The following is an 18,949-nucleotide window of genomic DNA, read 5'->3' on the forward strand; positions in this document are numbered from 1 at the left end:
GATTGACAAACATACTTTATCTTTGATTTTCAGCAGTTTGACTATGATACACGTGGGTAAGATTTTCTTTGTGTTTCTCTTGCTTGAGGTTTACTGATCTCCTTGGATCTGTGGTTTGTTATCTCTCATCAGTTTTGGAAAATCTTGTGCATTATCTCTTTCAGTATTTCTTCTGCACCACTTGTCTCTCTCCTTATAGTATGACTCCAATTATACGTCTATTAGGCCATCTGATATTGTTTCACAGACTTTAGATTCTTTATTCTTTTTTTCCCACTCTTTCCTCTTTGTGATTTAGTTTGGATAATTTCTATTGACAGATGTCTTTGTTTCTTCATGCTGCTATGATAGAAATACCACAAGTGGGTGGCTTTAACAAACAGACATGTATTTTCTCACAGTGTAGGAGGCTAGAAGTCTGCATTCAGGATGTCGGCTCTAGGGGAAGGCTCTGGGAAAATCCTTGTCTCAGCTTCTCCGGCATTCTTCTTGGCATTCCTTGATGTCCTCCATGTGGTGCCTGTCTTTCATGTTTTTGCTTCTTGTCTCTGTGCCTAGTCTGCTCCTTTAATATCTCAAGAGTGATTGATTTAAGACACACCCTACACTGATGTGGGCTCATTAATATAACAAAACCCGATTCCCAAATGGAGTACACCCATAGATACAGGAGTTAAGATTTATAACACATATTTTGAAGAGACACAGTTTAATCCATAATAGCATGTATTCAAGTTAATTGATTCTTTTGTCAGTTGTGTCCTATCTGTTGATAATCCCTTCAAAATAATTCTTCAGCTCTTTTAGCATTTGTTTAATTTCTAGTGTTTGCATTTGACTGTTTCCCATACTGTTTCTGTCTCTCATCTGAAATTTCCCATCTCTTCACTCCTGTGGTCCATCTTTTCCATCATGTTTTTAATCATATTTATCATAGTTATTTTAAAGTATCTGAAATTTCACTGTCTGGGTCATTTCTAGGTCTGGTTCTGTTAACTATTTCTTGTCCTCACAGTGAGCCATATTCTGTTCTTTTCCATGTGTCCTGATTTTTTGGTTGAGGGTGGGACATTACAGGTTAAAAAAAAAAAAGTTTAAGGTAATATTCATAAGTAATATTTATGTCCAGAAAAAGAAGACCTGCCCCTTGTTTTTTCAAACCACTAGAATGAGAGGGTGGGGGCACTAGGTGAATATAGTCTATAGTTGAGCTGTATCTGGGCTTTGTTATTGCCTTAGTTTGATTCAGTTCACCGTATATTTCAAATGACTTGAGAGAAGAATGAACCTTCCTTTAAACAGTGTTTTTTTGGGATATGAATACCTGGATCATTTCTCTCAGTTCTCCTACCTTTTCCTCAGCCTTCAGTGAACCCTATACATCGGCACTTCAGGGAAGATCTCTCTTAACTTTTCTGCTCTTTGCCCACCCATAAGTAGCCTCAGACTTAGGCCCAATGAGCTTATGCCTCAGAGGATTCTCTCAGTTCTCTTGTTCTGCCTTCATTCATACTTGTGAGCACGTGGTGAAGCCCTGTGAAAAATGATTCTTAAAGAGCTGACACATGACTGCAAACTCTCTTTGTGTTTGGGGCACCTAGATATTTTTGGCTGTCATGCTAGCCTGTATTCAACCTTTAATGTTTTGTTAAATATTCAGCTGTTTTCTTCCTAGCTATATCTCTGATGGTATCCTCCTCTGCTCATTGCTTCACCAAGGATAAAAGCAGCCATGGGTCTCTTTTCTCACATTCTAGATTTTAATCCATTGGGTTTCTCTGTGTCCTCAGCTCTTAATGACTTTAGGAAAAAAAAAAGACTAGATTTTATATGTTTTTTGGTTTGTTATTAGAGTGTTTCAGCTTGTTATTAAAGTGGGAGCAAAATTCTCTTGCTTCTTTTTACACCCTAAGTGAAACTGGGAGTCAGTTTTTTCATGTTTTAAAATAGCTGACATGATGTGTGATTTCATCTGATCTAAGAAGCCATCGGTGGTTCTTAATTTGACATAAATCCATTGATACAGAACAGGAATGCCCACCTGAGGAACTCTTTGTCCTTGAGGTTTTAACTTTGCCATACAGGCTTTTAGTTTGAGTACAACCCATGAATGTAATGTCCAAAGTAAGAAAGTTTTAAAATACGGTATACTTGATTTTGCTCAAATGTAAAGAATGATTAAATAACGATATTTGTAGTCATCAAGCGCAGCCTCTGGCCAGTATTATCAAATATTGCCTGAATATCTCTAGTAAAAAATAATGAACAACTCTTTCATAGGGTACCTCATGCCTCATTCCATTTTGAACAGCTCTATTTTGTAAGCAGTCAATTTTTTTTGTATGCTGAGCTGAAGACTGCTGTCCTTGAACATGCACTAATTAAATCTGGCTATTCTCTCTAACTTTGCAAAACAAGTCCCTTTTTCCACATGAAGACAGCTATTATATCCTTTGAAGTTTTCTCTTTTTCTATGTTGGGCACTTGCAACTCTTTCTGCCCATCACATTTCAGAGTTCTCATACGCTTCACTGTTCTAGTTACTCTCTCCTGGATGTGCTCTAGCTTGTGGACGTCATCCTAAACAGCATTGCTGTAGGCATGATCTGGCTCACAGAATGGAACTAACAAATGAAATATTTGACATGCTCATAATAGCACTGTGATTTAGATATGTGTGTTCCCATTCTGCGAGGAAAATTAGACTCAGCGAAGAAATTTTCCCAAAGTTATATAGTAAGTTAAAGAACTGAGTTTCAAGTCAAATGCTGATTTAACTGCCTACAAAGCCATATTCTTATTACCATTGATAAAAATAATAACTACCATTTGTTGCATAAGTACTATGTTCCAAACAGTGTACTAAGCAGTTCACGATCATTTTCCCATCTAAGCCTCACACCAGACTTGTGAGGTAGTGAACTCAGAAAAGTAAAATAATTTGCTTAATGTCACTGAGCAAGTGGTGTAGAGCCAGGATTTAAATCCAGATGTGATCCCAAAGACTGTGCTTTTAAACATACTGTATAATCAGTGTTTTCCACAATGTATCAGATATTTAAATAGCAATGTCCCAAATCTGTATAAGATCATTTGTATGATTAAAAAATAGATTATGTGCAGTTATCACAAATTTATTATTAATTTTTCTTTCATTTCTTTTGATGCAAAAACATTGCTGATTTGACTATATTGATAGTGTTTCTAAAGGGCAGCCTGTCAGCATTTAGTATTAACAAAATACTTAAAAGGATGAGTATATTTTTTTGTATTCTTTTAGGTCCACCTCATTCATTTAACCAAGATGAGACAATAATCATTGCTTTGGCATCAGTCTCTGCATTAGCTGTTTTGATAGTTGCCTTATGCTTTGGATACAGGATGCTGACAGGTAAAAATCTCACTTTTTGTCCTACTGTATATTTAATGTGTCATTTAATCAGAATCTATTTTCTTCTTTTTAAAAGCTGTGTGTTATAGTAGCTCCCATTCTTCTCTCTGATAAACTTTAAAAATTTTTTATGAAAAGTTTCAAATGTATGCAAAATACCTATCACTTATCTACAGCAGTTACCACATATGGACAGTATTGCTTCATCTATACCCCCCACCTCACTGCCCCATCCCATGCCACTGGCTTATTTTGAAGCAAATCACAGATACCATTTATCTGTTCATATTATCTATCTATCTATTTATCTATATATACTTCAGTGTTATCTCTGAAATGTACAGACTTAAAAAATATATAGGTACAGCACTATTTTCATATCTTAAAAAAAAACAGTAATAACTCACTATCATTAAATGTTCAGTCAATTCTCATAAACTTTAGGTTTGAGAGGTATTTTAGGAAATCACTCATTTGTTTCAATAATTTTAATAAAATCTTCTCTAAAGCTTCTACAATATTTTCTTAAGGTTTTAAACCTCTAAACTAGGTCTGTTGCAGAACCGTCTCCCAGAATTCAGCTTTCAAGTTATTCATCATTCATATTTGTTTATAGATGATTCCTAGTTTAGTAAATACTTTTACTCCCATTAACGTTAAATATAAGTCTTGCTGCTAACCCTCCTGTAGCTCTCCTTTTTAATTGCAATGTAATAAAAAGTGTAATTAAGATCTTCATTTTAAGAGTCACATACTAGTAACTTCTGTTTCCTGTTTCTACAGGAGACCGTAAACAAGGTCTTCACAGTATGAACATGATGGAGGCAGCAGCATCAGAGCCCTCTCTTGACCTAGATAACCTGAAACTGTTGGAGGTAAGGTTGCTGTTAGATCATGGACTTATCTTTCTACTGTCATAGTGCAGTGGGACAGTAACTTCATTTACTCACAAATTCATTTATTCTTTTATTTAACCAACATTTCTTGAGTATCAATTTTGTGCCAACTCCTATTCTAGATACTGGAATATAGGTGAAAAAACTGGGATCTCTCTTACGACTTACATTCTAGTGGGGGAGAGTCTATGAAGAAGTAATTAAGTGAATGTATCATATAATTTCAAGTAGTGGTTAAGTGCTATGAAGAAAAAAAAGTGGGTAAGGAGATAAAGTGATGGAAAGGATATAGAAATTACATCAGAAAAGGGCTTACTGGGCAAGTGACTTTTGAGTAGAGATTTGAACAGACTATAGGAATTAAGATGTGAAATTCTGAGAAGAGTGTGCTAGACAAACAAACCATACCAAAAAAACCCCAAACCTGTTGCTGTCCAGTTGATTCCAAATATTTGTGCTAGACAAACATTCTATAAAAAAAATCCATAGTAGATTCCAAATAAATGTTCCTTGACTGTATGTATGTTGCAAACCCTGGTGGCGTAGTGGTTAAGAGCTATGTCTGCTAACCAAAAGTTTGGCAGTTTGAATCCACCAGGTGCTCCTTGGAACCTCTATGGGGCAGTTCTACTCTGTCCTATAGGGTTGCTATGAGTTGGTATCGATTTGACGGCAACAGATTTGAGTTTTTGTTTTTTTTTTTTTTTTTTGGTGCGTGTATTACATACATTATACGTACATGTGACTATTATAGGGGAACACTGGTGGCACAGTGGTTAAGCACCTGGGTGCTAACTGAAAGTTTGGCAGTTAGAACCTACTAGCCGCTCCACTGGAGAAAGATGTGGCAGTCTGCTTCCGTAAAGATTACAGCCTGGGAAACCCTATGGGGCAGTTCTACTCTGTCTTATAGGGTTGCTGGGAGTCAGAATAGACTCAGTGGCTATGGGTTTTTTATGAATATTACATATTCCATAGAAGTTAATTTTCATTTGTTAATGTCTCAAAAGCTATGTTAAAAATCTTACCATGATGAATATTTTTTATGATCTTTATTAGGAATGGCTCTCTTTATAACTATGGTCCCCAAACCAGTGACCATTTAGTAATAAATAGGATAAATTTGACTATATAAAACATTTAAAATACATTCTGTCTGGGGGGGGAAATACAATAAACAAAGTTGAAAGCCAAATTTGAAAAATATATTTCAACACATAAACAAATAACGAATAAAGAACTGACATAAATCAGTATAAAAGAAACAACTCACAAAAAAAAATCGACAAAAGATATGACCTGCCAGTTCACAAAAGAAGTAAGTGTGGCCAAATAATATACAATAAAATGTCCAACTTGCTAGATAGAAGTGAGTAGTAATTAAACAATGGGATTTTATCCAGGATTGAGTGAAAGAAGCACTCCCAAACATTGCTGATTTGACTATTTATTGACAGAACCTTTTGAAAGGACAGTCTGTCAGTATGTTAAATTTTAACCTAGTAATAGTGTATAAAATATAGCAAACATCCTTAAAAAAGTTATGGTAAATCCCTAACTGGTCTCAATAAAAAGCAAGAGAAATCCTCAGAAGCCACAAAGAAAGAGAATAGGTTTCATTTTGCTGGTTCTTTGTGTATCGAGTAGTTATGGGTTATATCCTGGACGTTGTGAATATTATATTGTGGACTCCCTGGATTCCCTTATTTTCCTCTGAAGTGTGTTGATTTTTGTCTCTTGGGTAGAATCTCAAATCTCATTGCAATTATTTTATCTTTAGCTGGAGTCTGTCCCGTGCATTCACTGAGTTTCTTCCTCTCTGACTCTCTCCTTTCTTGAATTATCCTTTTCATTTTCCAGCAGCTGTAGTTGCTTGAAATTCTGTCCTCTAGTTCCTTGGATCAGAAGGACTATGGATTTTCTATTAAAGTTTTAGCTCACCTGCATAGTGCTGATTTCAGCTTGCCCTCAGGCTAAAAGCCATAAAAATGGGTGACTTAACCCATGCCATTCCCTTCTTCTAAGTGTTGGCTCCCCTCAGAACCTGCCTGCTTTTGTTCATTCTCCAGTGCCTTTATACAATTTTTGTTTGTTTTAGTTGTTTTCTGTGGGAGGGCTGGGTCTGGCAACAGCTACCTCAGCCATACTAGAAGCGGACTTTATTGGTGTTTTGATAGTGGAGTAATTTAAGATGTAAGCAACAGAGAGCTGTGGTATACCATATGGATTTGTGCTTTATTATTTAGTAAACTAAATAATACTCATGTACTTTGGACATATTATCAGGAGGGACCAGTCCCTGGAGAAGGACATCATGCTTGGCAAAGTAGAGGGTCAGGGAAAAAGAGGAAGACCCCCAACAAGATGGACTGACATAGTGGCTGCAACAATGAGCTCAAACATAGCAGCCGTTGTGAGGATGGTACAAGACTGGGCAGTGTTTTGTTCTGTTGTACATAGGGTTGCTATGAGTTGGTATCGACTTGACGCCACCTCACAACAACAACATTTAATAAAATCTTGATTGTTCAATTGTGATATGAATTAACACCTTACACTCTTCAAAAAAATTTACAGCTGATTGGTCGGGGTCGATATGGAGCAGTGTATAAAGGTTCCTTGGATGAACGTCCAGTTGCTGTAAAAGTGTTTTCCTTTGCAAACCGTCAAAACTTTATCAACGAGAAGAACATTTACAGAGTGCCTTTGATGGAACATGACAACATTGCTCGCTTTATAGTTGGAGATGAGAGAGTCACTGCTGATGGACGCATGGAGTATTTGCTTGTGATGGAATATTATCCCAATGTAAGTTCTTCATAAAAGATAAACTGATGTTTATATTAGCTGTCAATCTGACTTTCAAGAGGACCAATGTAGTAAAGAGCTGTGTTGGTTCACAAACTGGTTGTTATTATTTATTATTATTATTGTGCTTTAGGTGAAGGTTTACAGAGCAAATTAGTCCCCCATTCAATAGTTTATACACAGATTGTTGTAGGACATTGGTTTCAATTTCCACAGTGTGTCAGCCCTCTCCCCATTACCCTGAATTCTACATTTCCATTTGTCTAGTTTTCCTGCCCCTTCCTGCCTTTTCATCTTCTCTTTTGGGCAGATGTTGCCCTTTTAGCCTTATATAGGTAATTATTCTAAGGAACACTTTCCTCACAGGTGTTATTGTTTATTTTATAGGCCTGTTTATTGTTTGGCTTCAGTTCCAAGTTACAAGGGTGTCTAAAGGCCATAGTCTTAGGGGTTCCTCCAGTCTCTCTGGACCAGTAAATCTGGTCTTTTTTATGAATTTAAATTTTGTTCTACACAAAAACTTGTTAATAATTGTACTCAATGAGATAAGGATCTCACTCCAGAATGTGAATCAACTACAGCACTAATTATACTGTTTAATTTAGCCCTTTTTAAAATTTTTGATAGCAATATTTTTTCAATGAAGGAAACATGCTTTGATTGACATTCATTCTAGTGCGAGATCCTTATCTGATCACAGACTGATAACATTTTGTGAACAAGCACTTTGAGTAGCATATATATATATGTATGTATGTCCAAAACCACCCAGTGCCATTGATGTATGTATGTGTGTGTATGTATATATATATATATGCTTTCTATTTTCTACTTGTAAAACATAACAATATGATTTATATTTGTACTGGTAAAAGATTAGTGTGTAAAGAGTCTAAAAGAATTATTTTTCTGTCTTTCAATAGATCAAAAATGATTTTAAAGGAAATAACCATTCATAATTTTTAACATTGGAGACTTAATGATCGATAATGTTTAAATTCTCTTTTCCTTTCTATTTTCTTCCTCTTCTCTCAACCCACAAAAATGTCTTACTAACTTTTTTGAGATTCTGAAATGTAGTAATTCGTTAGATCTTCATGGAATCCTTGCCTGTGCAAATCCTTTATCAGCCTACTAACTTATAACCTCATGTTAATGTAAATTAATCTCACTTTTTTATTTTTTGTACTGTTTCCTCTATATAGGGATCCCTGTGCAAGTATTTGAGTCTCCATACAAATGACTGGGTAAGCTCTTGTCGCCTGGCTCATTCTGTTACCAGAGGACTGGCCTATCTTCACACAGAATTACCACGAGGAGGTAAGACAATAAATAGAAGAATAACAACAGTCATGTGGGATCAAAATCCGCAAAGGAAAATTTTAATCATATCTTCAAAGTAAAAGTACATTTTATATTATAGCCAGTTGTTTAAAAGATTAGCATGAGGAAACATATTTGGCATGGAATATGAAGAATAAGAAAAAGAACTTTAAGATTCGAGGGATCATGGATTCCTTTGAGAATTAGATTAAACCTCTGAACTCCTTCCTGTAAAGGTACACATACAGGCATACTTACAAAGTATTTTTTATGATTGTAGGGGGTCCTCAGACCCCTCAAAACCCCACCTATGATTCAGGTTAGGAACTTCTCAGCTAGGCTATATATGTGTTTTTTTTTGTTTTTGTTTTTAGGGTTCTTTTTATCATTGTGCTTTAGATGAAGGTTTACAGAGCAAATTAGTTTCTCATTAAACAATTAATGCACATACTGTTTTGTGACATTGGTTTCCAACCCCATGACATGTCAACACGCTCCCCTTCTTGACCTTGGGTTCTCCATTAACCAGCTTTTCTGTCCCCTCCTGCCTTCTTGCCCTTGCCCCTGGGCTGGTGTACCTACTTAGTCTCATTTTGTTTCATGGGCTTTTCTAATCTTTGGCCGAAGGTGAACCTGTGGAATGAATTCAGTACTGATTTTAAAGGATTTCCAGGGGCTATATTCTCGGGGTTTCTCCAGTCTCTGTCAGACCAGTAAGTCTGGTCTTTTTTTTTTTTTTTTTGGTGCCAAGTAACTGTGTTTTGATAAAGGAATGTGGATAAAAGCGAAGTATGACATTTTCAGGACCTTCCCCTAAAAATCCTCTTAGGCAATCCTCTATGAATTCTCTCCTTTCACTTTTCTGCCAGTTTGTTACAGAGAGTTCAGTGGAGGTCTTGAATGTGGTCTAGGCTATATTTTGTTTTCCTTGTATTTATTGTGTTTATTTAAATAAACTACAGTGCGTTACGACTTCTGTATTTTTAACAGCTCTTGGATCCTTATTCTATGGCTTGTTCTTTAGTATGAAACCTAAATGTATCTTTTTTATAAGTCAGTGGTTCTGTTAGCTAGAATTTGGTTTTGTCAAATCTGTCAGAAAGTAACAGTGGCTTCAGTAAGAAAGAATTTTTTTTTTAATGTTATATAAGAATCTAAAGTAGATAGTCTGGGGTTGTTTGGGCAGCATCAGTATTACTAGGGCCCCAGTCTCCCATATTTTTTCTCCACCGCCCTTTATATATGGCTTCCATTTTCAAGGTGACCTCATCGTTCATCGTGCTGTGTTCTAGTCAGAAGGAAGAAGGAAGGGGAAATAGAAGGGATTGTTCCCTTCTGCCTCCAGAAGTCCCACTCTTATGCTTACGTATTGTTGCCACACTTAACTGCAGAGAAGACTGAGAATACAGTTTTTTTTATATGGGTGCATTGCTGCCTCAAATAAAATTGGTTTCTCTTACTAAGTAGGGAGAGGAGAAAGGATGGTAGGGAATAAGCCTTGCCAATGTTTCACACTGTGTGGTTTTGTTCGTGCTGTAACTCTTGTGTTGCTTAGCTTCAATGTACATTTTTGCTAGTTGTTCAGAGCACTGTTTAGTACACTTGCTTTCTCACTTTGTTTCAAAATACACCTCAGATCACCGGCACCTCTAAATTAGCTTTGCTGTGAAAATTCTGTCTCCATGCTTTGTTAAGCTTTCATCCATTACAGCATATTCTTGTCATTTTATAATCCAGAACATTGCTTTTTTAAGCCTCTCTGTCCTCTGTTGTGAAGAGAATCCTTAATGTATCAATTTCTTAGGTCTTTGTTCCGTGTGTAATAGCTGTGGGTCTTTTCTAGCTGACAATTCATATATAAATACTATCTCCTGAATAATTTATTAGTTCGTTTATCCTGATATCTTGCTTTTCCTGAATACAGAATTGACCACCGTTATTGCCTGTGTCAGCAACTTGATGCACTTGCTGTAGTGCTTTAGCACATTAACAATTTGGACTCTGTTCCCTTACCCTTAAAGATTATCATAACTCCTCCAGAGAGCTGGCTTCGCACAGAGTTTAAAATACATCCTAATCCCACTTTTCAAGGCTTGCATAATTCAGCAAGGCTTTTAGTCAAACACTGGCAGAAAAGAATGATTGTCTTAAAATGAGTTTTATTTAAACAGTTATTACTCTGAAACATTGCCTAACATTAAACAGTTACCTTTTTTAAAGCTGAGTATATAAATGCCATTGAATATGACATAAATATAGTAGCCATTTGAATTTATGGTTTTACCTAATTATTTAAAAAATATTCTTAACTATTCCATACCATTTTGAAACATTTTAAGGTGTTCTTTCAGAGAACTGTATTCTGCTCAGTATCCTCAGATGTGAATTTGCTGGTTAGGGTAGAAGTTTGGTAGCTAGGAATAATGCTATTAATACTTATTCATCTGTTTGTTACTTCAGAATAAGGAGGAACTGAACCTGTTTATTTATTTGTAATTTAGAGTAATTGGTTCTATGAGTTTTTTTTTTCTTTATGATAATAGCAATGTACTCTAATTACAAAAAAAAAATCTAATGAAGAAAACATGTATAGATCATTCAAAAACCTCACCAGAAAAATTACTGTTAACTAATTTGCGTGTATCTTTCCAAGTTCTCCTTTGCTCTGTGTGTGTGTGTCTCTGTGTGTGTGTGTGTGTAAATATCCACAAAGAGACTATTTTTTGTCCAGGTTTTATTTTTTACTGTAATTAAAATAATATCATATCATGCTTTCCTTTGACAGATTTGCTTATGCAGGAAAGGCTTTGCTTAGTACAGTGCTGTGGTCCAGGGTAAAATCACTGTATGTTCTGCCCCTTTCTTGCTACCATCCCCCCCCCACCCCAAAGCTTAAAATGAATAGTGAAGGTACGTTAAAATGAAAAAGACTTCTCCAAAGGACAGTCAATAGTTCACTCTTCCCTTTGCTTTGGTGATGGTAGGAAGGGTAGTGTCTGGAGTTTTATCTTGTCTCTTCTCTGTTCTCTCTTTCCCCTTTCCTTTCTTTCAAATAATAGCAAGAAGCACAACCCTGTCTCCCCTTCTGCCTGTCTCACTGGCTCAACCTGCTCCCTGTCATTGGCCTGGTTTCCCAAAAGTGTGAGATCTTTTAATTTAAATACTGACTTGGTATCAGTATATAAACATTTTCCAGTGTCTGCATTAATTTTCCTATCATTATACCACATACTCTTCCATTGTGGTTTTATCCAGAGTGAGGAATACAACTCTTACAGGAATTGAGTAGAAACCAAGTTAGTACAAGCTTTAGAAGGAAGCCTGGAAAGGAAGTGGGAAGGGGAGAAAATGAGAAGGAAATTAACTTTTAGATGAAGAAACATGGTAACTCCTATTTTTTTCTTCCAGTTGTGCTGTCGCTCTATTTTTTTGTATCAAAGGAATCAGTATCCTTTCCAGTTTCCTTGTTGGTGAAATTGTAGTCTGTACCTACTAATGAGAATAATAAATCAAAATACTGAGTCTATTTGTGCCTAAATACAAACACAGAATTATTATATACATTGTTTACATAAGAATTTCAGAAACTGCTATAATTTTTTTCATTTCAAGAACTATAGATTAATACAAGGTTTATAAAAGATGTCTATATAGATAGGAAAAAGCAGTGTAGCATTTATCATGTGTCTACTTTGTGCCAAGCTTTTTAAATCCAGGTAGAACATGTTCTCTGTCTACCTTCAGGGACCGTATAGTCTAGTGATAATGTGAAAAACCAAAAACCAACTGCCATCAAGTCGATTCCTACTCATGCTTGTTTTAGACAAGTTGGCTTTTGTTGTTGTTTTTTATACCAAATATTCCTTCCTCTCCTGCCTTCTTTTGCTACCCTAGAAATGAAGAGAAAACCCCAGTGCGTGTTAGAGTTAGAAACAGTATGTTGGCTATTAGGTATAACTGAATGTTTAATACTTAGTTAACTGTACATACGAGAAGAGTTGTATTGTAAAATATATTAGGAAACAGTGATGATTGTGAGTTTAAGTCTCTTGTGTCATTTTTTGGTATTAGAAAATTAATGGGAAGAACATTAATACCATCTTCTATATTTTCTATATTCATGTAGTTTCTATTATCTACATTCTCATTTCATATCCAATATAGCACACAACAACAAAAATATGTATGTAAGTATAAATAAATATTTGAAATTATCCAAACAGATCATTACAAACCCGCGATTTCCCATCGAGATTTAAACAGCAGAAATGTACTGGTGAAAAATGATGGAACCTGTGTTATAAGTGACTTTGGGTTGTCCATGAGGCTGACTGGAAATAGACTTGTACGCCCAGGGGAAGAAGATAATGCAGCCATAAGTGAGGTGAGTTTGTACAAAAGGTATCACACTGAAATACTTTGTAAGCACAATGAATTGAATTTAAAAATCCACTTAGCACTCAGGACTATTTTCCATATATGCTGCCATCCATGTGTGCTATAATGTGTGATGTAGTCTGTTATTGCAGCATATTAGGAATTACAAAATTAGGGAATACAAAAAGATATTGCATAAAGTCCTTCATAAAGTTCATCAGTTCTTTTTGGAAATCACTGTCATTCCAACTTGTTTTGACAAGCATTAGAAGGAATTTTGTAGGAACTGATCTTTTTTTTTTAGTTTGGTTAAGTATGTATATAAGAAAATATTTGTCATTTCAACATTTTTTATATGTACAATTTAGTGGCATTAATTACGTTCATCAAGTTGTGCAACCATCAGCACTATCCATTTTCAAATTTTTAGCTCAGTGCCCCCTAACAATGTAGGGAACTGATGTTATTTTAAAACATTGTGTTTTAGGTGAAAGTTTACAGAGCAAATTAGTTTCCCGTTCAACAAATTGTACACAGAGTGTTCCATGACATTGTTTGCAATCCCCACAGTTTGTCAGCACTCTCCCTGTTTCTGCCTAGGTTCCCATTTCCTTTCATCTGGTTTTCGTATTCCTTCCTGGCTTCTCATCTTTACTTTTGGGCAAATGTTGCCCTTCTGGTCTAGTATAATTGTTTGTTCTATGAATCATGTTCTTTTTGGGTGTTATTGTTTATTTTACAGGCCTGTCTATTGCTTGGTTGGAAGGTGGTTTCTGGAATGGATGTAGTTCCAAGTCAGAGGGTTGTCTTAAGGCCATAGTCTGGGAGTAGAACTGATTTTTGAAGCAAGAATAAAGTTGCCAAGTTTGAGCTGGTACAGTCAACCTTCTGATGACATAATTTCCTTTTTGAAAGTCTACAAACATAGGCGAATGTATGTGTGGTATAGTCTGTCATTGTAGTATAGCTTCTCAGTTTGTGGCAGACAATGTAAATGAGTCACAGTCATAACCACATTACTTTGTGTGAGCCATTATTAACCATTCTTTATAGCTCTCCACTGCTTATAGTAGACTGGAGATTCCTCTGAGTATGTCAACCCTAAACCCTAGAGAGAGATGTTGGGATCACGCTCCATTATCCTTATGCCTAAAGTTCAGGAACTTCAGTCATTCTCCCAATATTCTCTTACACAAAAGCCACAGCTCCAGATGGCTTTGCCAGATGCCAAACCAGAGCAGTGGGCACTGTTGTAAAGATTATGATAATTACATGGAATATTTATTAGAAACTAGAGGCTAAAGATTGATAAGACAGAAATACACTGTATTGCTTTTCCATTGAAATCAATTGTTCTCAACCAGGGGTGATTTTGTCCCTCAGGGGACATTTGGTAATATCCAGAGACATTTTTGACGGTCACAACTGGGGAGGGGAGGATGCTATTGGCCTCTGGTGGGGTCTGCCAAACATCATACAATGCACACAGTAGGCTCCCCAAACAAAGAATAGTCCAAAATGTCAGTGGTGTTGCTGTTGACAAACCATGGTTTAAATGTAAAAGTTAGAGTCAGTGATAGTGCCTAGAAATTATGGTCACTTTTATTCTTAGAGGAAACCCTGGTAGTGTAGTGGTTAAGTGCTAGGGCTGCTAACCAAAGGGTGGGCAGTTCGAATCCACCAGGCGCTCCTTGGAAACTCTGTGGGGCGGCTCTACTCTGTCCTGTAGGGTCGCTATAAGTCGGAATTGACTCGAGGGCACTGGGTTTGGTTTTCTCTTTTTTTTTTTTTATTCTTAGAATTTCTAAGGCCTCCAACGTACATACCCTGTGATTTATCTTTATTCATAACTTATCAGAGAAGCACATTTAAATTTTTATTTTCTTAAATTACACAAGGGCAAGTGATAAATGAATGGATTCTCATTGTGAAAGTTTCTGATGATAAAAAGTGGAAATCCCTTCAAATGCCCTCCCTACAAATAATCACTCTTACAATTGTGGGACATAGTGTTCCTATCCTTATCTCTACACTCACATATATATGTCTATACGTATGTAAATGCATTTTTGTGAGTTTTAAAAATATTAAATGTTCATATTGTTTTGTAATTTTTTTTACTTACTATTTCTTACAGAGTTTATGTTACACACAGGAAGATCTAGCTCATTTTTTATGATCAATGAGTAGTATTCAATAAAATGGATTTACCACAGCTTAACTATTCAGGAAGGGCACTTTATAGATGAAAAATCATGTATAGAAAGGGTCACTGACACACTTAGGGTCAAATCACATATCATTGACATTATTAAAATTTACATGTAACTTCTGGTCTAATGCCTACCCTTCAGAGTGTGTTACATTCTGTTACTGAAAAAAATCGCTCTAATCTATCAGGTTGGCACAATCAGATATATGGCACCAGAAGTGCTAGAAGGAGCTGTGAACCTGAGGGACTGTGAATCAGCTTTGAAACAAGTAGACATGTATGCGCTTGGACTAATCTATTGGGAGATATTTATGAGATGCACAGACCTCTTCCCAGGTAAGAGAACTATTGTCAAAAGTTGGTATGTTCTGAAGTGAAGCAGTTATGTCTTCTTTCTCTAACTACATTAAATAACTTTTATGTAAGAATCTTTTTAGTTTCATTTAAACCTTTAGTTCATTGCCATCTAGTGTTCCTCGATATTATTAGCAGAAGGATGTGAATCAAGAATTTTTTTTTTTTTTAAAGGACTTGAAGTTTGCTTCTGAGTACAATTTAATTAATTGCCCATAGCTTATTTAGCTGTGTTTAGTTTGGTCTTTGATTGCTTTAGTAGTCATTTTCCTTGTGCACCCTCTGAGCATCTGAGACGAGGTATACTTATGATGTTTCCTGAGTTGACCCAATAGGGAATTAGAAGTAATGAATTATCCACTGTGAACATTCTGAACATACTTTCCTTCCTTCCTTCCTTTTTTCCTTCTGTCTCCCTCTCCTCCTCCCCCTTCTTTCTCTTTTTTTTACGTGAAAGAACCCTCATGTAATGTGAATGCTTGCTTGAGACTTATTTAAAATAGTAAGATTAGTTTATTGTTTTACTCCCCTTGTTAGGATTACATCACTGTTGTTATAGTCATATAGAAACCTATAATAGTTACCAGTCTGTGGATTGAATTTCTATATGCTTTACAAAATTATTTGATATATATGGTCTCTACCTTTCAGGAATAAATACCATTAAAAGAATAGAAAAAGGAAAAAAAAATCAAGTAAGCCAGCATTAGACAAATCTATGAAATGGAGCTATTTAATAAAAGCAGATTAATAGTGGGGTGGAATTGTTTTTCTCTAAAGATATTAAGCATTAAAAATTAGTTTATAATTCTAAAATATAGTAAAATAAATTAATAATTATTTAGATTAATTAAAGGTCAATCAGTTATTATTTAGAAGTACATTTCCCAGTTAATTGGAAGTACAGAGTTGTCAACTGCGGTGTTTTTCTAAAAATAGCAGCAATTGCAATAGTATCAGAAGTATTTTATTATTATTGGAAATTTGGCCACAGCTTTTTTTTTTTTTTTTGATATTCTGATCCAGAATTTTTGTTTTAGAGGCATATCTGACTAAAGTGATGCTCTCATCAACATTAGCACACTGCCATCAGCAACATTATTTGAACAACTGCTTCATTAAAAAAACAACTTTTGATCTGATAAAAAGGAGCAATCTCAGATGTTTAAATGGAGAAAGGCAATTAAATCTTGTTTGCAGAAGACTATTTTAGCAGATATATAGGATGAATTGAAATAGAACTGGAGGGGTTTAAATAGGAAGAAGAAAAGAGTTGCATTAAGATATGCTAGAATGCTGGATATGAAAATGGGAAAAAAGGGGCACATCTGAGAGAAGGTGTCTGTGGTTCTGGTTAGCTGTTGGTAGGAAAGGGGCCTAAGGAATTGAAAAAGATTTGTAAGTCTGAGAAATAGTGAGGGTAGCAGCCAAGAACTTAGGAAAGAATATTGGTTTACATTGGAAAGATGAGTTAATTATGGAGACCTTTGGATGGGGTATTGATAGAATACTGAAGAAAAATTTTTAAAGAAATTAAAGAGGATGTTGAGAGAACTAAGATTAAAATGATTATTTGGGAGTTGTCTATATATAGATAGTAATTGAGTACATCTCTGTTTTTATCCTAAGGGGGTAAATGAACAGAGAGAAAAATTGGTGATTAAAGATTTAATGTTGAGGTCACCCCAAGAAGAAGACAAATGATCAGGAAAATAGTGAGAAAATTAAGAAATCATAGTGTCTTGGAAGTCAGTGTTAGAAAGCTTTAAGAACCAAGATTGGTGGCAATAGATGTAACTAAAAGGTCTAAAGGAAATAGAACTGTAGAATGATCTTTGAATTTGAGCAGGAGGAGGTCATTGGTATTCATATACGAGTTTCTGTTGGATAACCCAAAACCAAACCAAACCCGTTGCCATCGAATCGATTCCAACTCATAGCGACCCTATAGGATAGAGTAGAGCTGTCCCATAGAGTTTCTAAGGAGCGCCTGGTAGATTCGAACTGTTGACTTTTTGGGTAGCAGCCATCGCACTTAACCACTATGCTACCAGGGTAGGGAACACAGGAATCATATTACAGAAGATATAAAAAACAAAAAAGAAAATAAAACAAACCCATTGCCATGGAGTCGATTCCGGACTTAAGGCACTCCCATGCGTTACGGAGTAGAACTGCTCCCTATGGTTTTCTTAAATGGTATCTTTAAGAAAGCAGATTGCCAGCCCTTTCTCCCGTGGTATCTCTGGGTGGGTTTGAACTGCCAACCTTTAGGTTACTAGTCAGATGCAAACCATTCGTGCCACCCAGTGACCTCACAAAGGCTATCCAAACCAAACCAAATCCATTGTCGTCGAGTTGATTCCACTGACTCATAGCAACCCTATAGGATAGAATAGAACTGCCACATCGGGTTTCCAAGGCTGTAATCTTTACAGAAGCAGACTGCCACATCTTTCTTCCACGGAGCAGCTGGTGGGTTTAAACCACTAACCTCTTAATTAGCGACTAAGCGCTTAACCACTCCACCACCAGGGCTCCTTTACAGAGGATATAAAAACCCAGCCACTCCACCACCAGGGCTCCTTTACAGAGGATATAGGAGAGAAAATTATGAAAAAAGCAGAGTCAGGGTTTACAGAGAACTCTTGAAAATTTTATCAGTGAAGTAAAATGGAAGTTGAAAAAGATCCCAAAGAGGTATTAGTAAACTCAGAGAATAAATAGCATATAATAATTGTAAAATTCTTATAAAATATTTTAGAAGTTTTTATAGTTTACTTCTAAATGCAGTGCATGTTTCGTTATGAAAAGAAACGCTATGAAAACAAAATCTGCCTTTTTCTGAAGAATATAAGAAAAATAAATGAATTAGGTATCTATATTACAAGGAAAGAGTGAAATGCTGCAGTGTTTGAGAGGGAGAAAGGAAAAAGGAAATGAGAGAGAAAAAGGAAGAAAGAAAACAAGTAGGTAGAGGAGGTTACTGAAGAAGTTCTTAACTGCTAGAGACATAATTATAATTAACAAGTGACAGATGGGGTGAGAGGCAGGGATGGTATCTGATATTCTTAGATATGCTATCTATTTTTGACAATTTGAGAGAAAATGAGATTGTAAAACTTCTCTTGAAAAATCCAGTGATTATAAAGTTTAAAAGAAATCCAGCACCCTTTGAACTCAATACTGAAGTTATTCCTGAGGTTTACCCCTCAGCCAAAGATTAGACAGGCCCATAAAATAAACAATCATACACGTAGCTGAACTGTGTATATGAGATTAAATGGGCATAGCAGCCCAGGGGCAAGGATGAGAAGGCAGGAGGGGACAGGAAAGCTGGACAAATGGAAATGGGGAACCAGGGTCGAGAAGGGGAGAGTGTTGACATGTCATGGGGTTGGCAACCAGTGTCACAAAACAATATGAATATTTGTTTAATGATAAACTAATTTGCTTGTAAACCTCATCTAAAGCACAATAAAGAGAGAGATAAAAAAAATAATAAAAGAGATCCAGTAAGACTAGTATCTCCCATGATGATGTTGTTTTCTGTTAATATTCATCTTTGCATCTCTGGTGCCTAAAACT

The 18,949-nt window shown here is 35.9% G+C and overlaps 1 protein-coding gene across 4 annotated transcripts in view; it reads left to right on the plus strand.

Annotated features, from left to right (window-relative positions):
- The window catches only part of BMPR2 (bone morphogenetic protein receptor type 2), a 150,920-nt gene that overhangs the window by 111,399 nt on the left and 20,572 nt on the right, over nt 1-18,949 (plus strand). For all 4 annotated transcript variants that reach the window (XM_049887886.1, XM_049887888.1, XM_049887885.1 and 1 more), the window contains 6 exons: nt 3,281-3,391; nt 4,175-4,266; nt 6,865-7,095; nt 8,301-8,415; nt 12,642-12,802; nt 15,196-15,343. In XM_049887886.1, coding sequence (XP_049743843.1) covers nt 3,281-3,391; nt 4,175-4,266; nt 6,865-7,095; nt 8,301-8,415; nt 12,642-12,802; nt 15,196-15,343 — 858 coding nt within the window. The remainder of the gene's footprint in view (nt 1-3,280; nt 3,392-4,174; nt 4,267-6,864; nt 7,096-8,300; nt 8,416-12,641; nt 12,803-15,195; nt 15,344-18,949) is intronic.

This window comes from Elephas maximus, chromosome 6 (genome assembly GCF_024166365.1).
Source record: "Elephas maximus indicus isolate mEleMax1 chromosome 6, mEleMax1 primary haplotype, whole genome shotgun sequence".
Classification (NCBI taxonomy): Eukaryota; Metazoa; Chordata; class Mammalia; order Proboscidea; family Elephantidae; genus Elephas; species Elephas maximus.